The sequence below is a fragment of the Erithacus rubecula genome (assembly GCF_903797595.1).
Source record: "Erithacus rubecula genome assembly, chromosome: 8".
NCBI lineage: Eukaryota > Metazoa > Chordata > Aves > Passeriformes > Muscicapidae > Erithacus > Erithacus rubecula.
Genome location: NC_136659.1, coordinates 30,918,738 through 30,934,500, shown reverse-complemented (window position 1 = coordinate 30,934,500; position 15,763 = coordinate 30,918,738). Strand labels below are relative to the sequence as shown.

Below are 15,763 nucleotides of genomic sequence, written 5' to 3'. Positions count from 1 at the left end.
GTTTAGCTCGGCTGTGTTTGTTTTCATAGGTCACTGCTGCTCTTTGAGTTAAACTCCTGCAAGCCGAATCCCCGGGGTGAGGGGGTTACCTGGGCGACCTGCTGTAAACTCAGCAGCGCTGCGGAGGAGCTGCCTCGGGAACGGCTCCTGTGTGCTCCGAGCGCAGCCACACAGCCGAAAATACAACCAAAGTGCGGGAAATTGCTGTCCAGCTCCTCGCTGGCCGGTAAAGGAAGGAAATGCTCCAGGAAATGCCAGCTGGAAATGCTCCGTAACTTCTCTTTGGGCCGCTGTGCCTCTTTCACTTTTCGCTGCTGAAGAACCAGGTAAGATTTGTAAGATGCTGTCATTTTACAGAACATTCTCAGTTATTATTTTGAAGGGGTTTTTTTTTTGGGAAGTTTGTAGAAGTTCACTATCTGGCTCTTAACAGGTGAACATAATGACATGAACACTGTAATGGATTGTCTGACCTTTAGCATGAGATATAAAGAGTCCTGGCTTCTATAGCTGCCTCTATAGCTAATTTCACTGTCTTTGATTTGTATTCTTGTCACTTGAAAAACTGAAGTTCACTATTTTTTTTTCAAGAAGACTCCTAAATCCATCAAACTATTAATTTGGATTAATTTTCTTCTAAAAATTAGCTTCCTAGAATTTCAAAACTCCCAAGCCTTTGGCTTGACTGTCTCAAGTTTCTTCTTTATGAGTCTGCACTTTCTGAGCTCTTTGGTTCTGTGCATTCACAGGAAAGGGATTAGATGATAAATTACAGTGTTTTGAATAATTTCAACTACTTTTAAAATGTTTTTGTCTTACTTTTGTCTCTTAAATAATGAAATAGAATGTAATGCTTTGTATATGCAAATTGGAAATTAGTTAACATTTTTCAGGTTTCTAGGCACTAATACATTTAAGGACAATGTATCTGACAACCAACAAAACAAAAGGAGAATCAAAAAAGGTAGTCTAACCCAAGTGTGTTATGTGTTTAAAGTGAAAAATGTAGCTGGAAAACTATGGTAACAACTTGAAATCTGGCAATTTGCCAAAACTTAGCAGCCATTAAAAAAATACTAAATCAGATTCTGTTACTTGCCACCTTTGTAAAGGCCTGAGGTTTGGTTTGTTTTTTCATATTTTTAAATGCTTTACTTCTGTAGAATTCCTCTCAATATTTGTCTTCTATTTCTGTCCTTCTGAGATAGGAGCTGTAACTGGCTTTTTAAAGATGATCTTTGCTTTTATAGTACATTGAATTAACAAACTTACCAAAGAAATAAAAATAATTCAAAGTTATGCATTCACATTTCAATAAATTACAAAAATTAGTCAAATGTAACTTGCTCTTTATTTTCCTGATAGTTACTCTCAGTGCTTCTTTATAATAATATGTTAATGCCCCCAGATAATTGCATTTGCCATGTATTACTGGAATTAAACTGCTTTTATGCTAATATTGATGCATTACTGCAGGTTGTGGAAATACTGTTACTTTTCAGAATGCAGACAATATAATGGAAGAAATGCATCAGTCTGACAAAGCCCTGGAAAAAAATAGGTAAGAACTATCAGTATTTAATTGGCTCTTGGGTATGCACAAATGGGAACAAAGAAGGTTATAGTCTGAATAAGAAAAATATTTCCTAGATATTATATACAACTCTGTATGTTGTGTAGTGTTTATCTCTTCCCAATGTCAATTATTGGCCACTGCTGGAGGTAACACATTGCTTCAGATGAACAAATTATTTGGTGCAATAAAAAAACAAATACAAAAGCTGTGGTTATTTGACTTATTAAACACAGACAGTTACCTTGCATACAGCTTTAAGATTAACTTAGACTATACTTTTGTACCTCTTTTCAGTCACAGTATTTATCTTTTTCCACATTTTTCATTTTTCAGAAAACAGGCTTGTCCACACAGCCTCTATTTTTTTCAGGCAGGCCATAGCATATTTTGTAAATAACAAAGGCACATCTGCTCTTCAGAATTCTTCTGACACACTCTCCTGATGATTCATAAAAACCACACACTGGAAGCAATCAATTTTTGTCAAGAAGAGGAAGGTGAACAATATGTTTTTACATTTCTCTTGGTTGCTTGTTTGTCATTCATTGCCAGTGTTAGTCAATCTCTGCATTGCAGTCTGCTATTTCCAGGGAGAGTCACAAGATCACAGATAAATAAAGAAAAGATACTTTGGCATTCTGGGATCTCACAAACCTCCTGGTCACATTATTCACCAGCCATATGATTGTTTGAACTGGCTCCTTCCACTTATTTTTGCTCTGTATTTTGGTTATTTTTGTTTGCCTTTTAGCCAAATCACACCAACATCCAGAGTGCAGCCAGACCAACAAGTGGCATGTGTTCCAAGTGAAAGTCAGAGAGCATTACCCAGGAGACATCACACTTCTTTACCTTTCTTCTCAAAGGAAGAGAATATGGCATGTGGCTTTGACTTCAGCTTTCTGCTACAGAACTCATGCCCAGAATCTAACATTGCAACACCATTTTTGGATTTAGATACTTTCCAGCTAATAAAAGCACAAATACAACAAAGTAAGTTCAATTTTAAAAGTCACAAATTTTATATGAAGTTATATATTGGTTATCATATTGCCTTTATATCTTTTGCTGTTTTCAGAAAGACTGCAGCCTTGTAAACCCTCCTCTTTAATTATAAATTTGTGTGTGTTTGCAGGATGAGGGGATAAAGAGAAGCAATGACAAACTTCACCATTCCTGGTACTCTGTGTAGTGAATCACAAATGTGGAGACTAATTCTCTGTACCTGGAGTGATGATATCTTTCTCCCTCATACTGGCAATATTAATTAGCTACATATTGTAGTTAGCAAACATCTACAATTGAGAAGTATTTCCTTAAATTATTAGTGTAAAAATATTTTAAAATTGTAGTATTTTATAGTTTTCTATGGAAAATGGAATTGTGAAATTTGGTATCACAATTAAATTTCAACCTACAACTTTTTTCTGCACTACAGATTTATAGCAGTTCTGCAACCAGAGACAGACCCTTGATCCTCTGAACACTACAATTTGAAATTAATTTATAAATGTGAATTGTAGTCTGTTTAAGAACATCAAATTAATATTCCATTTGTTTTGATTTTTAAGGGTTAAATGTAACAATGATAAAAACCAGGAACAAGAAATCTGAGGTAAGAGAACATTATCTATAAAATGATCACTGGAAAAAGTATTTATATCCTTTCAAAATCTTAAAAGTAGGAATACAGAAGTAGTGTAGGCAGTTTGCTTAGTCTCAGGTGGTTTGTTTTTCTTTTTTTTTTTAACAATGTGAAATATTTTTACATTTATTTTATATATATGTATGTCAGCAAATCTTGAGGTGTATATCAACAAATCAGTAAGATATTACATCAGGGACTTCTGGAGATAAAAGGTTGAAAGCCCAAAAAGATATAAAAGTTTTAGAAATGTGCTAATTAATTAATAGGTGCAACCTATATGTTAAATGAGATATCTAGTTTTGCCAAAAATCCCAACACTTCTTTTAAATGGTAATTTAAAATTGAAGCTGAATTCTAAAATAGTCTTGATATTAGATGATTGATGACATTGCTAGCAAATAAAAAATAGTCTTTTAGAATTAAATATACTTGACATGAGATTTTGTGAGAAGTGTAAATAGGATTAGACAAAACTTTTTTACCTAGAAACAGGCTCACAATTTTACATTTCAATATTTCACACCATTTTAAATATACTGCATTTAGAAAAGAAGAGAATTTGGCTTTCATGTATATTGATGAATAGCCTGTTGTAGAAAAGACTCAGCTCATTGAATCAGATGTAAACTCAGTGAGTCCATCACAGAATACAACTGATCACAGGAAAAAAGTGAAGAGAAGTATAGAAGTAGGAGCAAGAGTTCTGACACAGGATTATAAAAAGGGTTATGGAAAAAGAATCCCAAACATTTCAAATGAAGGGAAATATTTAAGAAAAGTATTTAGCTGACCTTGGTGTGATTTAATGTAGCTTTATTTCATGTCTTGGGCTCTGGTGTTTTCTAGAGGTGCATCCTTTGGGATAAACTGAGCATTCATATTAATATTGTGCAGGCTGGACAAAACCTTTAGAACTGTGAATTTCAAACCAACACATTGCTTTTCCTGGATTGTTCAAACCTCAGTTTGTCCTTGGAATGCAAACAAAATTTCCTACAGATTGCAAACTGATGTTGAATATAGACATGCAAATGAGCACTCAGAGCAGATGACTGTGTGATTATTTCTATTGCATTCATTTGCATAAAAATATTCATTTCCTATAAAATAAAGAACACAAATACTATTTTCAGAAAATCATTCTCACTGTTCATCTGAATGGTCCAAACAAAGTACTCAGTTTCTCTGATCTGTACTCCTTCAAATGTACATGGTACCTTTCAACAAATGTGGTGGGGATAAGGGAGGAACAGTAAAGCACATCCCTGACCCAACAGATTTCTGTGGCAGCTGCCTTTATCCATTTCATGCCACTGCAAATTGAGTGCAGACTGTGCTGTCTTCCTGTGTACCTAAAACTGTAAGCTAAATCTGTGGCCACTTAACATGGTTTATGGATCTGTATGTTTAGATTTAATATAATGTACCTTAAAGTCTATAAATAATTTGTAAGAATTGTTTTCTCCAGGGATGCAATAACATTGTTATAATGATCTAAGTTTCCTTTTGAAAAATTGCTTACATGAGCTCTAGTTCCATTGGGAATATAATTAATGGTGTCAGCACACAGTGGAGGGTTACATAAAAAGACTTTAAATATCAGCATTAGAGCAGTGCTCTCATTCAGGGAAGAGAGGAACTCTGGCACATGAAGCCACAGACCAGCCTTTGAATTCCTGTAGCAAACACATGAAGTGATGTAAGACAGAGTTAATAACTGACAAGAGGATTTGTACATGGGGACAAAAATTGTTTTTGAATCATGGAGAATGACTTGTGCCTTTAAGGAAAAGATCCTGCTTTCTATACTAAGAAATACTTAGAAGTAGTTCTGGATCTGAGAAACTTAATGCAATTAATGTGAGAAAAATAATGTGTTTTCTCAGGAGTCTGATATTATACTTCCTAATAGGTTTAATCTAGGAATATATAAAAATAATAATTTTCAATTTTTTTTCCTAAGGCTACTTGTTTCTTAGTGATAAGTTTTTATCTGTAGCTGTGGGGTAACACATTATTAATGTGTGGTTTTTTATGGAAATTACAGTTTCATTTGCCACCATTGCCATGTCACCCTGTAAGAACAATTCATCTTGCTCCTCTAAAGGATGATATTGGCCATGAAAGCAGCAACATCAAAAATATTTTCAATATTATGAGCTCTATTCCTCAGGCTATAAAACCAGTTATTAAATTTTATCAGTATCAGTCAGACAACTTATTAAATGGGCATGGTAAAAAGTCATCAGAATTGATCATGGCCACAATTTCTGATAAGTTCACTCCAGTGAAGGACCTGTACTTCAGCATTCAGAACTGTGATAAGTACCCCAAGAAGGAAGAAATCCAAGGCCATTTCAAATGGAGGGAAGCTGATGTAGCAATCCTCACTGAGAAGAAAAACCAGGTGAAGTTCCAGTGTTCAGTGGTTTGTGAGAACATTGATCTTCTGAGCCAAGCCAGGTTCTGGCATGAGAATCATCCCCACTGGAGCACAAGCAGTGCTGTGGTGAACTGTGGCATGTTTACAGCCCAGACAACATTTACAGTGTCCAGCAACAGCCATGCCTCAAGAGCTGGCAATAAGCAAAACAGAGCAGAGAATTGCTGTAGCACTGGTCTGGAAGAAGAAAATGCTACAGGGAGGATGCTGGATTATAAACCACAGGAAAATGCTGACAGTGCCAACTTTGTGCTTTGCAATCAGGATTTAGATTCTTCCTGTAAAAATGAAATGATAAAGGCCTATCAGCCAGAATTAAATTCTGTAGCTGCAGTAATTCCCAGAGTAGAAGTTCAAGATCCCTCTGGAAAACAGTCAGAAAATCAAGTCTGTCTCTCTGAATCTGAAACAGAAAAAGAAGCAACTTCAGAGTACCAAAGTGAGGTTATTGTTCATGTTACACTTACTGAACAAGAGCCAGCCAGGGAACCACACATTGCTGAACAACCTGCCACAAAAAAAGGTGTTGCCTATACCTTGTCTCCTAATGTTACTCAGAGCCTCAATGTTCTTGCTCACAAAGAAAATGACAGAAATAAAGTGAAGATGAATAGAAATAAATATTCATCAAAATCTAAAATTAATAACAAGATAAAAGTATCTGAAGAAATAATTGCTTCTGATGAGGCTACCGTGAAATCAAATGCCAAGAGTCAGATTTTCCCATCTTTGGAACTGACAAACATTAAATCTGACACTTCCATGAAGTGTCAGAAAAAAAACACTCAAGGAGACAAAGGCCATGTTGCTCATAGTGCTCAGAAAATTAAAAAGCAAAGTTGTTCCTGTAGCTGCAAAAATTCAGCTGTCTTAAAGAAACATGTTACTCCACTTTGTCCACCACGTGCACCCTCTGCTTCAGATTTTGTAGATCTGAAATACACTGACATGTTCAAAATAATAAACTCAGATGACCAAGGCCCAGGTATTTATGAAATGTTTGGAACTCCTGTCTATATCCGAGACCTTGATCAGCATGAAGACAAGTTTTATAAAGGTGTTTATTCTGCTCCACCTGGGAGCTGCCCCTGCAGATCTACCTGCAGCAAAGGGGGAAAAAGCAGCAGAGTCAGAAACATTCAAAAGAAAACACATTCCAAGCCAAAGAAAGCCATATCTGGTGCTAAACAAAAGCAGAAAGATTTAATCACAAAGGACAGAAGGACCAAGTTGAGTGACAGCAACACAGAGCAAGATAATGGAACAGCTTCTGACTTGGATTTTCAAACACACACCTCAAGTAGCACAACATTGTTTCATGGAGACATGGATCATCAGCTCACGTTTTTAGAAGAGCTTTCACAGTCTAAGCAAAATGAAATGTTTACACATTCAAATCTATCAACTATTAAAGAAGTTTCTTTAGAGTTGGACAGCCAGGATAATTCCAGCCATCAAAGAGCTGCTGCCTGCAGCCAGGATCTCCTTCAGTTCAGTGATAAAAACTGCAGAGGGTGTGTTGCTCCAAGTGGCAGGCTGGTAACAGCAGAGCAGAACACCTGTGTGTCCCAGTGCAGGGGGGATATGGATAGTGGCAAAGGTCTGCAATCACACCAGGACTCCAAGTCTGTCCATAAATGTGAACTGCCCTTTTCAGATAGACTGGAATGTCAGCCCCCTACAGAAATATTACATCACAGTTGGGCAAACACACCTCAAAACAGAGGTTTGGCAGATGAATTGACTCAATCTTCAGTGATTTGGACAAGAAATGCCAAAAGCCTCAGTTTCCAGACAAGTCAAAACATTTCTTCCTGGTCAGATGCTAAGGATGTGACTGATGAGTTGCTTTGTTGTCTGGCCAAAGAACTGCTAATGCTTGAAGAAAAAGACACCAACTCTTCAAGAACAAAAAATACATGTTCTAAAATACAAAACACACAGAGTGAAGAAGAGGAAAATATGATGAATGGAGATGGAGCAATAATCAATAGTGCTCCAGAGAAGGTAAAAGTAATTTCTTCTTGTAATGTTTCTAAATGATTTGAGTGATATTTTGTTGTGGCCTGGATAACTACAATATTTCACACAAGTTTGGATGAAAAATGGGAAATATGTTCTTATTAAAGAGAGTCATCAGGTCTTTTTTCCTGGGGCCAGCTTCCCATTAATTCTTCCAAGCTCTGTTGAATATATCTCTGTTAGAGGCTGCATGTCAGGACACAAGCCAGAAGGTACTAGGGCATGACAGGAATAGCTGCCAAAGCTGATATAAATTGAGAAATTGTGGTGAATAAAGAGAATAGACTGTTTTCATTGAAGAGCTTGTATTAAAAGATTTTGGACAAGGTGAGAGCTGGAGATCTGGACAGCTAAGGAATATGAAAAGACACTATAAATAGTATTATATATCCAGAAGGGCAATTACTTTGAATCTCTGAGTGCAACCAGATACTTTTATAGTTATGAATCACAAGTATTGGTTTATCAGACAGACTTATCCTTTTTAATTAATGCTTAATCAAAACTTGGAGCTCAGAAGGCTCAGATTTTGGCCCCCAAGTCAGCTGCATGCCTTCACCTGACCCACTTAGCTCTATGTCTATTTTAATTACAAATTTATATGGATATGTCTTTCACTACATATTGATACACTCCCTTGTGCTTCTGCAGATGCAAGTGCCAATTATAGCTCTGTTCTCACTTCTCCAGGGAGATCCATGGCTAGATGGGATAATTATTTCCCATCTTTCAGAAGCAGTCTCTTCTTCCTGGGAAGTCATCAGTTATTTTCATCAGAATTGTGTTCCATGTGTTACTTAGAGCATGATATTCATATTCAAGTAGCCATATTCACCCTTCAGCTTGGCAAACTGTACCTATAAGACCAAAAAAGAGTCTGTATCCTGCTCTTTTCCATGCTCTTCTGTCTTGGTGACAATGGTCTTCAATGGAAGAAGATGTCATACCTGGTTGTACACTGTTGTGATATCTACCTGAAAATATTTATGTAGTCTTACCTAGTATAGCAATTCTATCAATGACCCGGGCAATTTATATCTATAAAGCAAAGCCATGCCAGGAAAAATTACTCCTTATGAATAAAGGGGAAACCAAATGAAGCCTGTCTTTTCCTCTCTGCTTTCTCCCCACACTGACCATTATCTTTCAAGCAGAGTTACAGTAAAGCCTTTTTGGCTTCAAACGGAGGAAATGGCCTTCTAAACCTTGATGAATCTACTAAATTACCAGAAAGCAGTTTATCTACCAAAGATCCCATCATGTGGACAAGAGGAGAAGTCCTTGGAAAGGGAGCCTATGGCACGGTGAGTTAATGTCTGAATATGCTGAGATGTGTTGGTTGTCATTGAGTTACACCTTATCTCAAAAACAGCTGTTATCCTGTTCAACAAATGGTTAAATAATTTGTATTATACAGTAACACATGAAACATAACAAGCACAAAGATTCTATTTAAAATAAGTAAATATTCAAGTTTTATCTTGTGTCTTGCTTTGATAAGTGCTGGTTTCACTGTAGGTGTACTGCGGTCTGACAAGCCAGGGACAGTTAATAGCTGTAAAACAGGTGGTACTGGATACAGCAGATCAACTCACTACAGAAAAGGAGTATCAGAAGTTCCATGAGGAAGTTGACCTTTTGAAGACATTGAAGCATATAAATATTGTAACTTATTTAGGAACTTGCCTGGAAGACAACATTTTAAGCATATTCATGGAGTTTGTTCCTGGTGGCTCCATTTCCAGTATTGTGAATCGCTTCGGTCCGTTGCCAGAAGTTGTCCTGTGTAAATACACCAAGCAAATTCTCCAAGGGATTGCATATTTACATGCCAACTGTGTGGTGCACAGAGACATCAAAGGCAATAACGTGATGCTGATGCCCAACGGGGTAATAAAGCTGATTGACTTTGGCTGTGCCAGGCGCCTGGCCCGGGCCAGCCTGAGCGGCACCCGCGGCGAGCTGCTCCGCTCTGTGCACGGCACTCCCTACTGGATGGCTCCAGAGGTCATCAGTGAGTCTGGCTACGGCAGGAAATCCGACATCTGGAGCCTGGGCTGCACCGTGTTCGAGATGGCAACGGGCAGACCCCCTCTGGCTTCCATGGGCAGGGTGGCAGCCATGTTCTACATCGGGGCCCGGGCGGGGCTGATGCCGGCCCTGCCCGACCGCTTCTCCAGCGCTGCCGCGGAGTTCGTGCGCGCCTGCCTAACCAGGTACGGAGCACGAACGGGAACGTGCAGCTGCTTCGCGTGCTGGGCATGCCTCGTGGGAGCTTAGGTTGGGGTACATGTTGTTGTAAATGCATAGGCTTTCCAGCATTTCAGGTAAATATATATAGAAAAGAGCTTTGCTCTTTATAATGGTATTAAAAAGCCCTCACAGATTCTTTTTGTAGGCCTTATATCATCATTTACTTCACTGTAATTTTTATGCAGAAACATGGCACCGTTGAGTTTTGGACAAAATGTTTGATAAATTTTTTTGCTCTTGCAGTATTGTTTGAGTTTGGTCTATGTCAGACAAGTTGTTTTGAGATCAGTATTCTAAATAGAGGAGCTTTCACTTAATTCTTGTCTTCTGCAGTGGAAAAATCTATTATCAGTCCAGGAAATTATTATGCCAGTCCTGGAAACACATATTTAAAATATAATGTTTACTAGAAACATAAAGTTGTCTCTGTAAAACCCCAAACCACAAGCATTCACACATTATAAGAATTGTTGTGTTGTTTGTTTTGTTTTAGACATAGCCATGGGCTTCTTAAAATGCATGATATTGATTAGAGATGATAGGACAACCTGACTGACAGGCTCCAACAGATAATGATCACCTTTCTTTAATATATTTTTGGTGCACCTGAAATAGCCAAATAAGCAGAATTATTCAAATACTTGCAAGGAATTCAAGGGAATAAGTAATGATTTCTTTAATAATAAAATATTTAGGTTTTATAATCTATAAATTCCAACAGTCTTTTCCCTTCAAATCTTCCTTCCTTTCTATCAGTTTTATAAAAAAAAAAAACCCCTAAAAATTAGTAGTGAATGGAGAAATAACAATAATAAAAAGGCTAATGTTACAATTAGGTTTTTACAATTGCATCACAGCATACACATTCATTTTATATACTGATTTATGAAACCTTCAATGCAGAGATCAACACGAACGGCCTTCTGCTCTGCAGTTGCTGGACCATCCCTTTGTGAAAGGAAGACGGTGAATTTTTGCCAAATGAGCAGCTATTTTCCATGGAAAAGACTTTCACTTGTGAAAAAAAGACCAGAAGGAACTGGACTCTAATGTGACAGCAGAAATACTGGAGAGCAGGTGTGTTCAAGGGGTCTGTTATTAGGCAGCAGTGATTAAAGAGTACCTGTTCTGCAATGCCTGTCCTTCACTGTGAGCACAAGGCCACGTTGTGTTGTATTTGGAGAGACTTAAAGGAAAAATAAAGTCACCATCACTGGCATGCAGCAGGCCAGGTAAGCTGGAATGTCTGTAAAATCCCATGGAGCACAAGCTATGGGCACAGAGCTCTGCAGGTAACCCTGACTTGCAGATGAGTAATGAGTGTGATGATCCCACAGGAACCTCAGACCATCTACTGGCATAAAATGTACTCAGGCTTTTATTCAGTCAGATGGGCCCTTTTGTTTAACTGCATGGACACTTCAGGTTTTAGCTGGTGAATGTTTTTTACATACATAGATCAGCCCTGTGTTCCTGAGGCCCTGTGTCTCCACAAGATACTGTGCTGATAATGCAAGAGATAATGATCTAAACCATGGGACTGCCTTTTAAAAAATGAAATAGTGCATTTTTGGGGCACTTTCAGGTCCAGAAGGTTGAGGTTGGAAGGGGCTCTGGAGATGCTCTGGTTCAGCCCCACTGCTCAGAGGGAGGCTGACTGAAGCAGGCCCTTGTCCCATTGGCTTTGAGTATGACTATGGAGAGAGATTCCACAGCCACTCCAGGTAACATGCTCCAGCCTTTAACCCCCAACATGGCAGAAATGGTTTTATGTTTGAAGACTGTCTGAGAGGTCAAGTTGTCCCATTGTCCCTTGTCCTGTCACTGCTAGCACTGCAGAGTCTGGCTCTGATTTTCTTGCTGTCCCCTGGGGTGCTGATACTGAAAACCTGAAGTGTTTCTCTGACCATTTCAGTGGTCTCTATCTGTGACATGGAACAGAGGTCCTCTGCACTCCAATGGTCTTTACACTTAGTAGAACTAGCTACTACTAACTCCACAAAATTAAATAAAATCTAAAAAGCATTCTTAAGTGTTAATAAAGCAAAAAAAGCAGGCATTACTATTTAGAATGTCCTTTTGTTAAAGCTTCTTCCTATCAAAATGGGGTAAATCTTTGTGAGCACCCATGCTTCAGGAAGAAAGGCAGTAAAACTCAGCCCTACAACTGTTCAGAGCTGAGCTCTCAAGAAGCCAAGACCCTGATTTCAGTGCCAGCAGCAACATGAACATTTGTGTTTTACAAATGGGAAGGAATGAAGTTCTATGTTTTATATAAAACCAAATTTCCTCAGAGTACTAAACATCTTAAATAGCTTTCAAACTTTATTTTAGTCCAGCAGCTTGACTTCAGAGAGTTAAGTCTAGACTTCATAAAAGCAAAGAGAAATCAGTACTTCTAGCAAAATTCTTTATTAATAGTTTCTGTAGGTATAATGTCACATAACAATGCCAGAACATTATGCCAGTATAAGAGAAATCCTAACATCACAGTAATCTTCAAAGTTCAAGCAGTTAACAGTCCTTTTTTGAGGAATATTTGTTGGTGCTCATACCAGACATCCATAGCAACATCATGTTAAAGTATCTTCACATTAAATTACCTTGCAGAGTAAAGGCAGGAGCCCGGGCATGCGAGCTCTAGTGGGATGTACAAAATTCCATGATGGGTACTAATTCTTCTCAGATTAAGGTAGAGTCTTCAACAAAGCTGCAAAGTAAATATGAGGATTTATTTAGCATGAAATGAAACTGAGATGAGAGTCATAAGCAAGGAAAGAATGGGAATGCTCTAGAATATGTAATAAATTTAAAAAAGGTCAGCATTACAAACCCCCCTTCTTATGCACATCTTATAAGCAAAACCAACATCTCTTGTTAGAGTTCTCCAATATTAAGGTTACCAGTTATTTGCAATTTGTCATGTTTAATCCAGTTAATTACATGAAAATAGTCATTAGAGGTTTGTAAAACTTGAACCTGAGTTTTTATTCAAAATGTGAAAGCACATTTTTGCTTTTGTTTAACCAGACTTCAAAAATGAGGTGGCAGCTTAAGGCCAGCACTTGCAACAAAGGTATTTCAGTTTAATCAGAGCTGTGCTGGCAGCAGAGCTTGGGGCCCAGCACAGCTAAACCAAGCCCTGTGTTAGGCTGGGGAGCCTTGGGTGGCTTGGCTGAGCTGCTCTGGTGGAGCAGTCTACAAACAAGTCTGAATTTGCATATTTCTTACTTGAGGACATCAGAGATTTTCACACCAAAATCCAGGTGCCTAATTACAGCTATCCAAGGGGAAAGGCTGTGAAATCCTGAAAACTGGCTTTTTTAATGAGACTGAGCAACTCAGTGAGCAGGGTCACACTTGGCTTCATTATTTGTAGTGTTGGAGCAGGTCAAGCCTTGCTGGTTTAAAGACTACAGCCTTCCTTTCTGAAACCAGTAAGGCCCCATTACAGTGCATGCAGTCTTCCAAGCACTTGCTGTGACTGCAGGTTTCCTCCAGATTTGGAGCTTAAATCTCAGCAGCTGAAGCTACAGCCCTGCCCGGTATGACTGCAGGGGCACCAGTGTTTCTCTCACACGGTAAGGGAGCCATGGCTGCTGTCTCAGAAGGGAGGGGCCACAGGCAGGCCAACCCAGCTATGTTACACTGCTCTTGCAACTACTACCAGCAGTAGGATGGAAAAATTTGCATCAAAAAATACACATATCTACCTCTCTTTCCAAGGAGACACAGCCTGGTCCCTGAAAACATGAGTCTCTTCAGATTATCTGGGTTCAAATTTAGTGTTGTTCCACAAAGCTCAGTGGAAACCAATGCCATTTCTACACCAGTACTAACAAACCTCTGGATCTGGCACACAGGCAAAGAACCAGACTTCTCCCAAGGAAGGGTCCCCAGAACACACTCCAGTGCTTTTTCTCCCCTCTTTTTCCCTTCCCACAGGGACCTGCACAATGGGACAGCTCAGGAATTTTAGAGGTGCTGTGAAAGAACACAATGTCTGAACTATGGCAACATCAATGTTGCTGTTACAAGTGCAGGAATATAGGATAATCGAATCCAAGCATTGAGTTTCAAGGCTATAAATTTAGTTTGGATTTGTTATATTCACTTCAGAAGCCAGAGAAACAGTCATTCCCAGTAGTAATGGGAGAGTAGATTCCTGGCACTAATTATCTCTTTAAGGTGTAAGAAGTTAAGCCTTTCAGAGAATTAACTTGCTAGTTCAGTCTAGCATAACTTCCAAGGCTTAAGACATTAATTTTTAGAACTGATTATGCTTATGTGCATTTATATAAAATTAAAAAAAGCAAAGTATTTATCAATCACCTTCCCTGGAAAACAAGGATTGGGAACCCTACTCCGTTGGTCTTAGGAGGAATGCATGGTGTAGCAGTGTCACCCACCTCCTCACTGCTGAAAAGAGAAATAATAATGAAAAACCCCTCCAGCACTACAGCTGGCCAGGCACTACACACTGTTATGATGTGCACAGGCTCTGCCCCCAAGGTAGGGACAAGGAGCAGCTTAAGATTGCACAAAATGTCTGGAAAATGCTTTTCAGGTACCAAACACCTGATCAATGCAATGGAAATGAAGGAAACAAGACTTGAGACTTTCCAGCATTCCATTATTTGAGTGATTGGATGACAACTAGCAATGTCTTGTCAAGAACTGAAAGGGGATCTTAGTGTTTACTAAGAAGTTGGGAAAATTAAACATAGGAAAATGGGATCATTTCTGCACAATAGAGGTGAGGTAGGGAATTTTATTGAAAATACTTTTTTTTTTTTTTTTACAAGTTCTTAGAAATAAACTTTTTTTCTAATCTCACACAAACAGCTGTACCTCAAAAATTCAACTAAGCTATTATGAAACATTTATATTTACAGTTAGCCAAAAGAATATACAGAACTGCCATGTTATGCAAATAGCCAAGTACCAGCTCACAGTGAGATACATCACCCCAGCATTCCCATCATCAGGAAGATTCAACGTAAGAAAGAATCTCACTATTCTACAAACCTCATCTCACAAAAAGGAAAGCTTTTTAATAGTGTTGTAGCAAGGTCTCCACTACAGCATCATTTTACAAATTACATAATTCATGTACTCAAATTTATAACAAAAACTCTGTAGTAAGTGATGAACAAAGTAATAGTGTTGACTATGAGCCTTTTATTGCATTTATTCAGTCATTCACGTGAGGCTGATGCCAATCCCAATAGTTTTCATTCATTTCCAACACCTCAGCCAGGCTGCAATTCACACCATTCACTAATTTACAGTGGGTTTCAGTCAGCAAAAACTAGTGGCACCTGATTGCATCCCCTCTCCCTCCCTCTCCATCCTAGGATCACCACATGGAATTCAGTTTCACACACAAACACATAGACAGTTTTACCTATTTACAATTACATTGAAACCCAAAGCCCATGAGTTTTATGGGCATCCTTTACAGAGAAACCAAAACCCACTGTTTGGATCTCAATGTAACATAGGAACATTTTGTCCACCGTATTTCAAAATTTCCCAGAATCAAAACAGGTAATAGTTATTTTGTAACAGCACCATAGGAGGAAGGCCTATGCTCTTTTCCCAGGTATATTAGACAGGCACTAGTTACCATCCAGACATTTTAACTCCAGGTTATGACAGCAACTGCTATATTTACAGTACAATATATTGCTTATCCAGAGTGGCTGTAGAAGATGCATTTCCTGGCACAATTATTTTAACAGACACAAAAAGAAAGTACTGTAGTGCTTCAAAGACAAAGACAGTTTCCTGCTATTTCACAAGTCTGCCTAGGCTCTAG

The 15,763-nt window shown here is 38.4% G+C and overlaps 2 protein-coding genes across 9 annotated transcripts in view; one reads left to right on the top strand and one right to left on the bottom strand.

Moving 5' to 3' along the window:
* Positions 1 to 258: 258 nt before the first annotated feature.
* On the top strand, positions 259 to 11,819 carry MAP3K19 (mitogen-activated protein kinase kinase kinase 19). Of its 2 annotated transcripts, none has more exons than XM_079310968.1 (8): positions 259 to 326; positions 1,477 to 1,561; positions 2,328 to 2,569; positions 3,148 to 3,191; positions 5,272 to 7,674; positions 8,844 to 8,993; positions 9,208 to 9,905; positions 10,846 to 11,819. In XM_079310968.1, the coding sequence occupies exons 2-8, from the start codon at positions 1,518 to 1,520 to the stop codon at positions 10,910 to 10,912; spliced, it is 3,648 nt and encodes a 1,215-aa protein (XP_079167094.1). In that variant the 5' UTR covers positions 259 to 326; positions 1,477 to 1,517; the 3' UTR covers positions 10,913 to 11,819. The 2 variants fall into 2 exon arrangements, with proteins under 2 accessions (XP_079167094.1, XP_079167095.1); XM_079310969.1 differs by lacking the exon at positions 259 to 326 and adding an exon at positions 1,947 to 2,073 and having other exon boundaries at positions 8,841 to 8,993.
* A 74-nt stretch (positions 11,820 to 11,893) lies between these two features.
* CCNT2 (cyclin T2) overlaps positions 11,894 to 15,763 on the bottom strand; it is a 28,084-nt gene continuing 24,214 nt past the window's right edge. For 5 of the 7 annotated variants that reach the window (XM_079311237.1, XM_079311239.1, XM_079311242.1 and 2 more), the window contains one exon: positions 14,680 to 15,763. This exon is cut by the window's right edge. The gene's annotated coding sequence lies outside the window, so the exon portion shown is untranslated. Of the gene's footprint in view, positions 12,653 to 14,679 lie in introns of those variants that run through there. The other 2 variants (XM_079311238.1, XR_013774904.1) reach the window with 2 other exon arrangements.

Coding starts and splice junctions, on each gene's coding strand:
- MAP3K19 (XM_079310968.1), top strand. CDS start 1,518: ATGGAAGAAATGCATCAGTCTGACAAAGCCCTGGAAAAAAATAG. Junction 3,192..5,271: donor CCAGGAACAAGAAATCTGAG/GTAAGAGAACAT, acceptor TGGAAATTACAG/TTTCATTTGCCACCATTGCC. Junction 7,675..8,843: donor TCAATAGTGCTCCAGAGAAG/GTAAAAGTAATT, acceptor TCTTTCAAGCAG/AGTTACAGTAAAGCCTTTTT.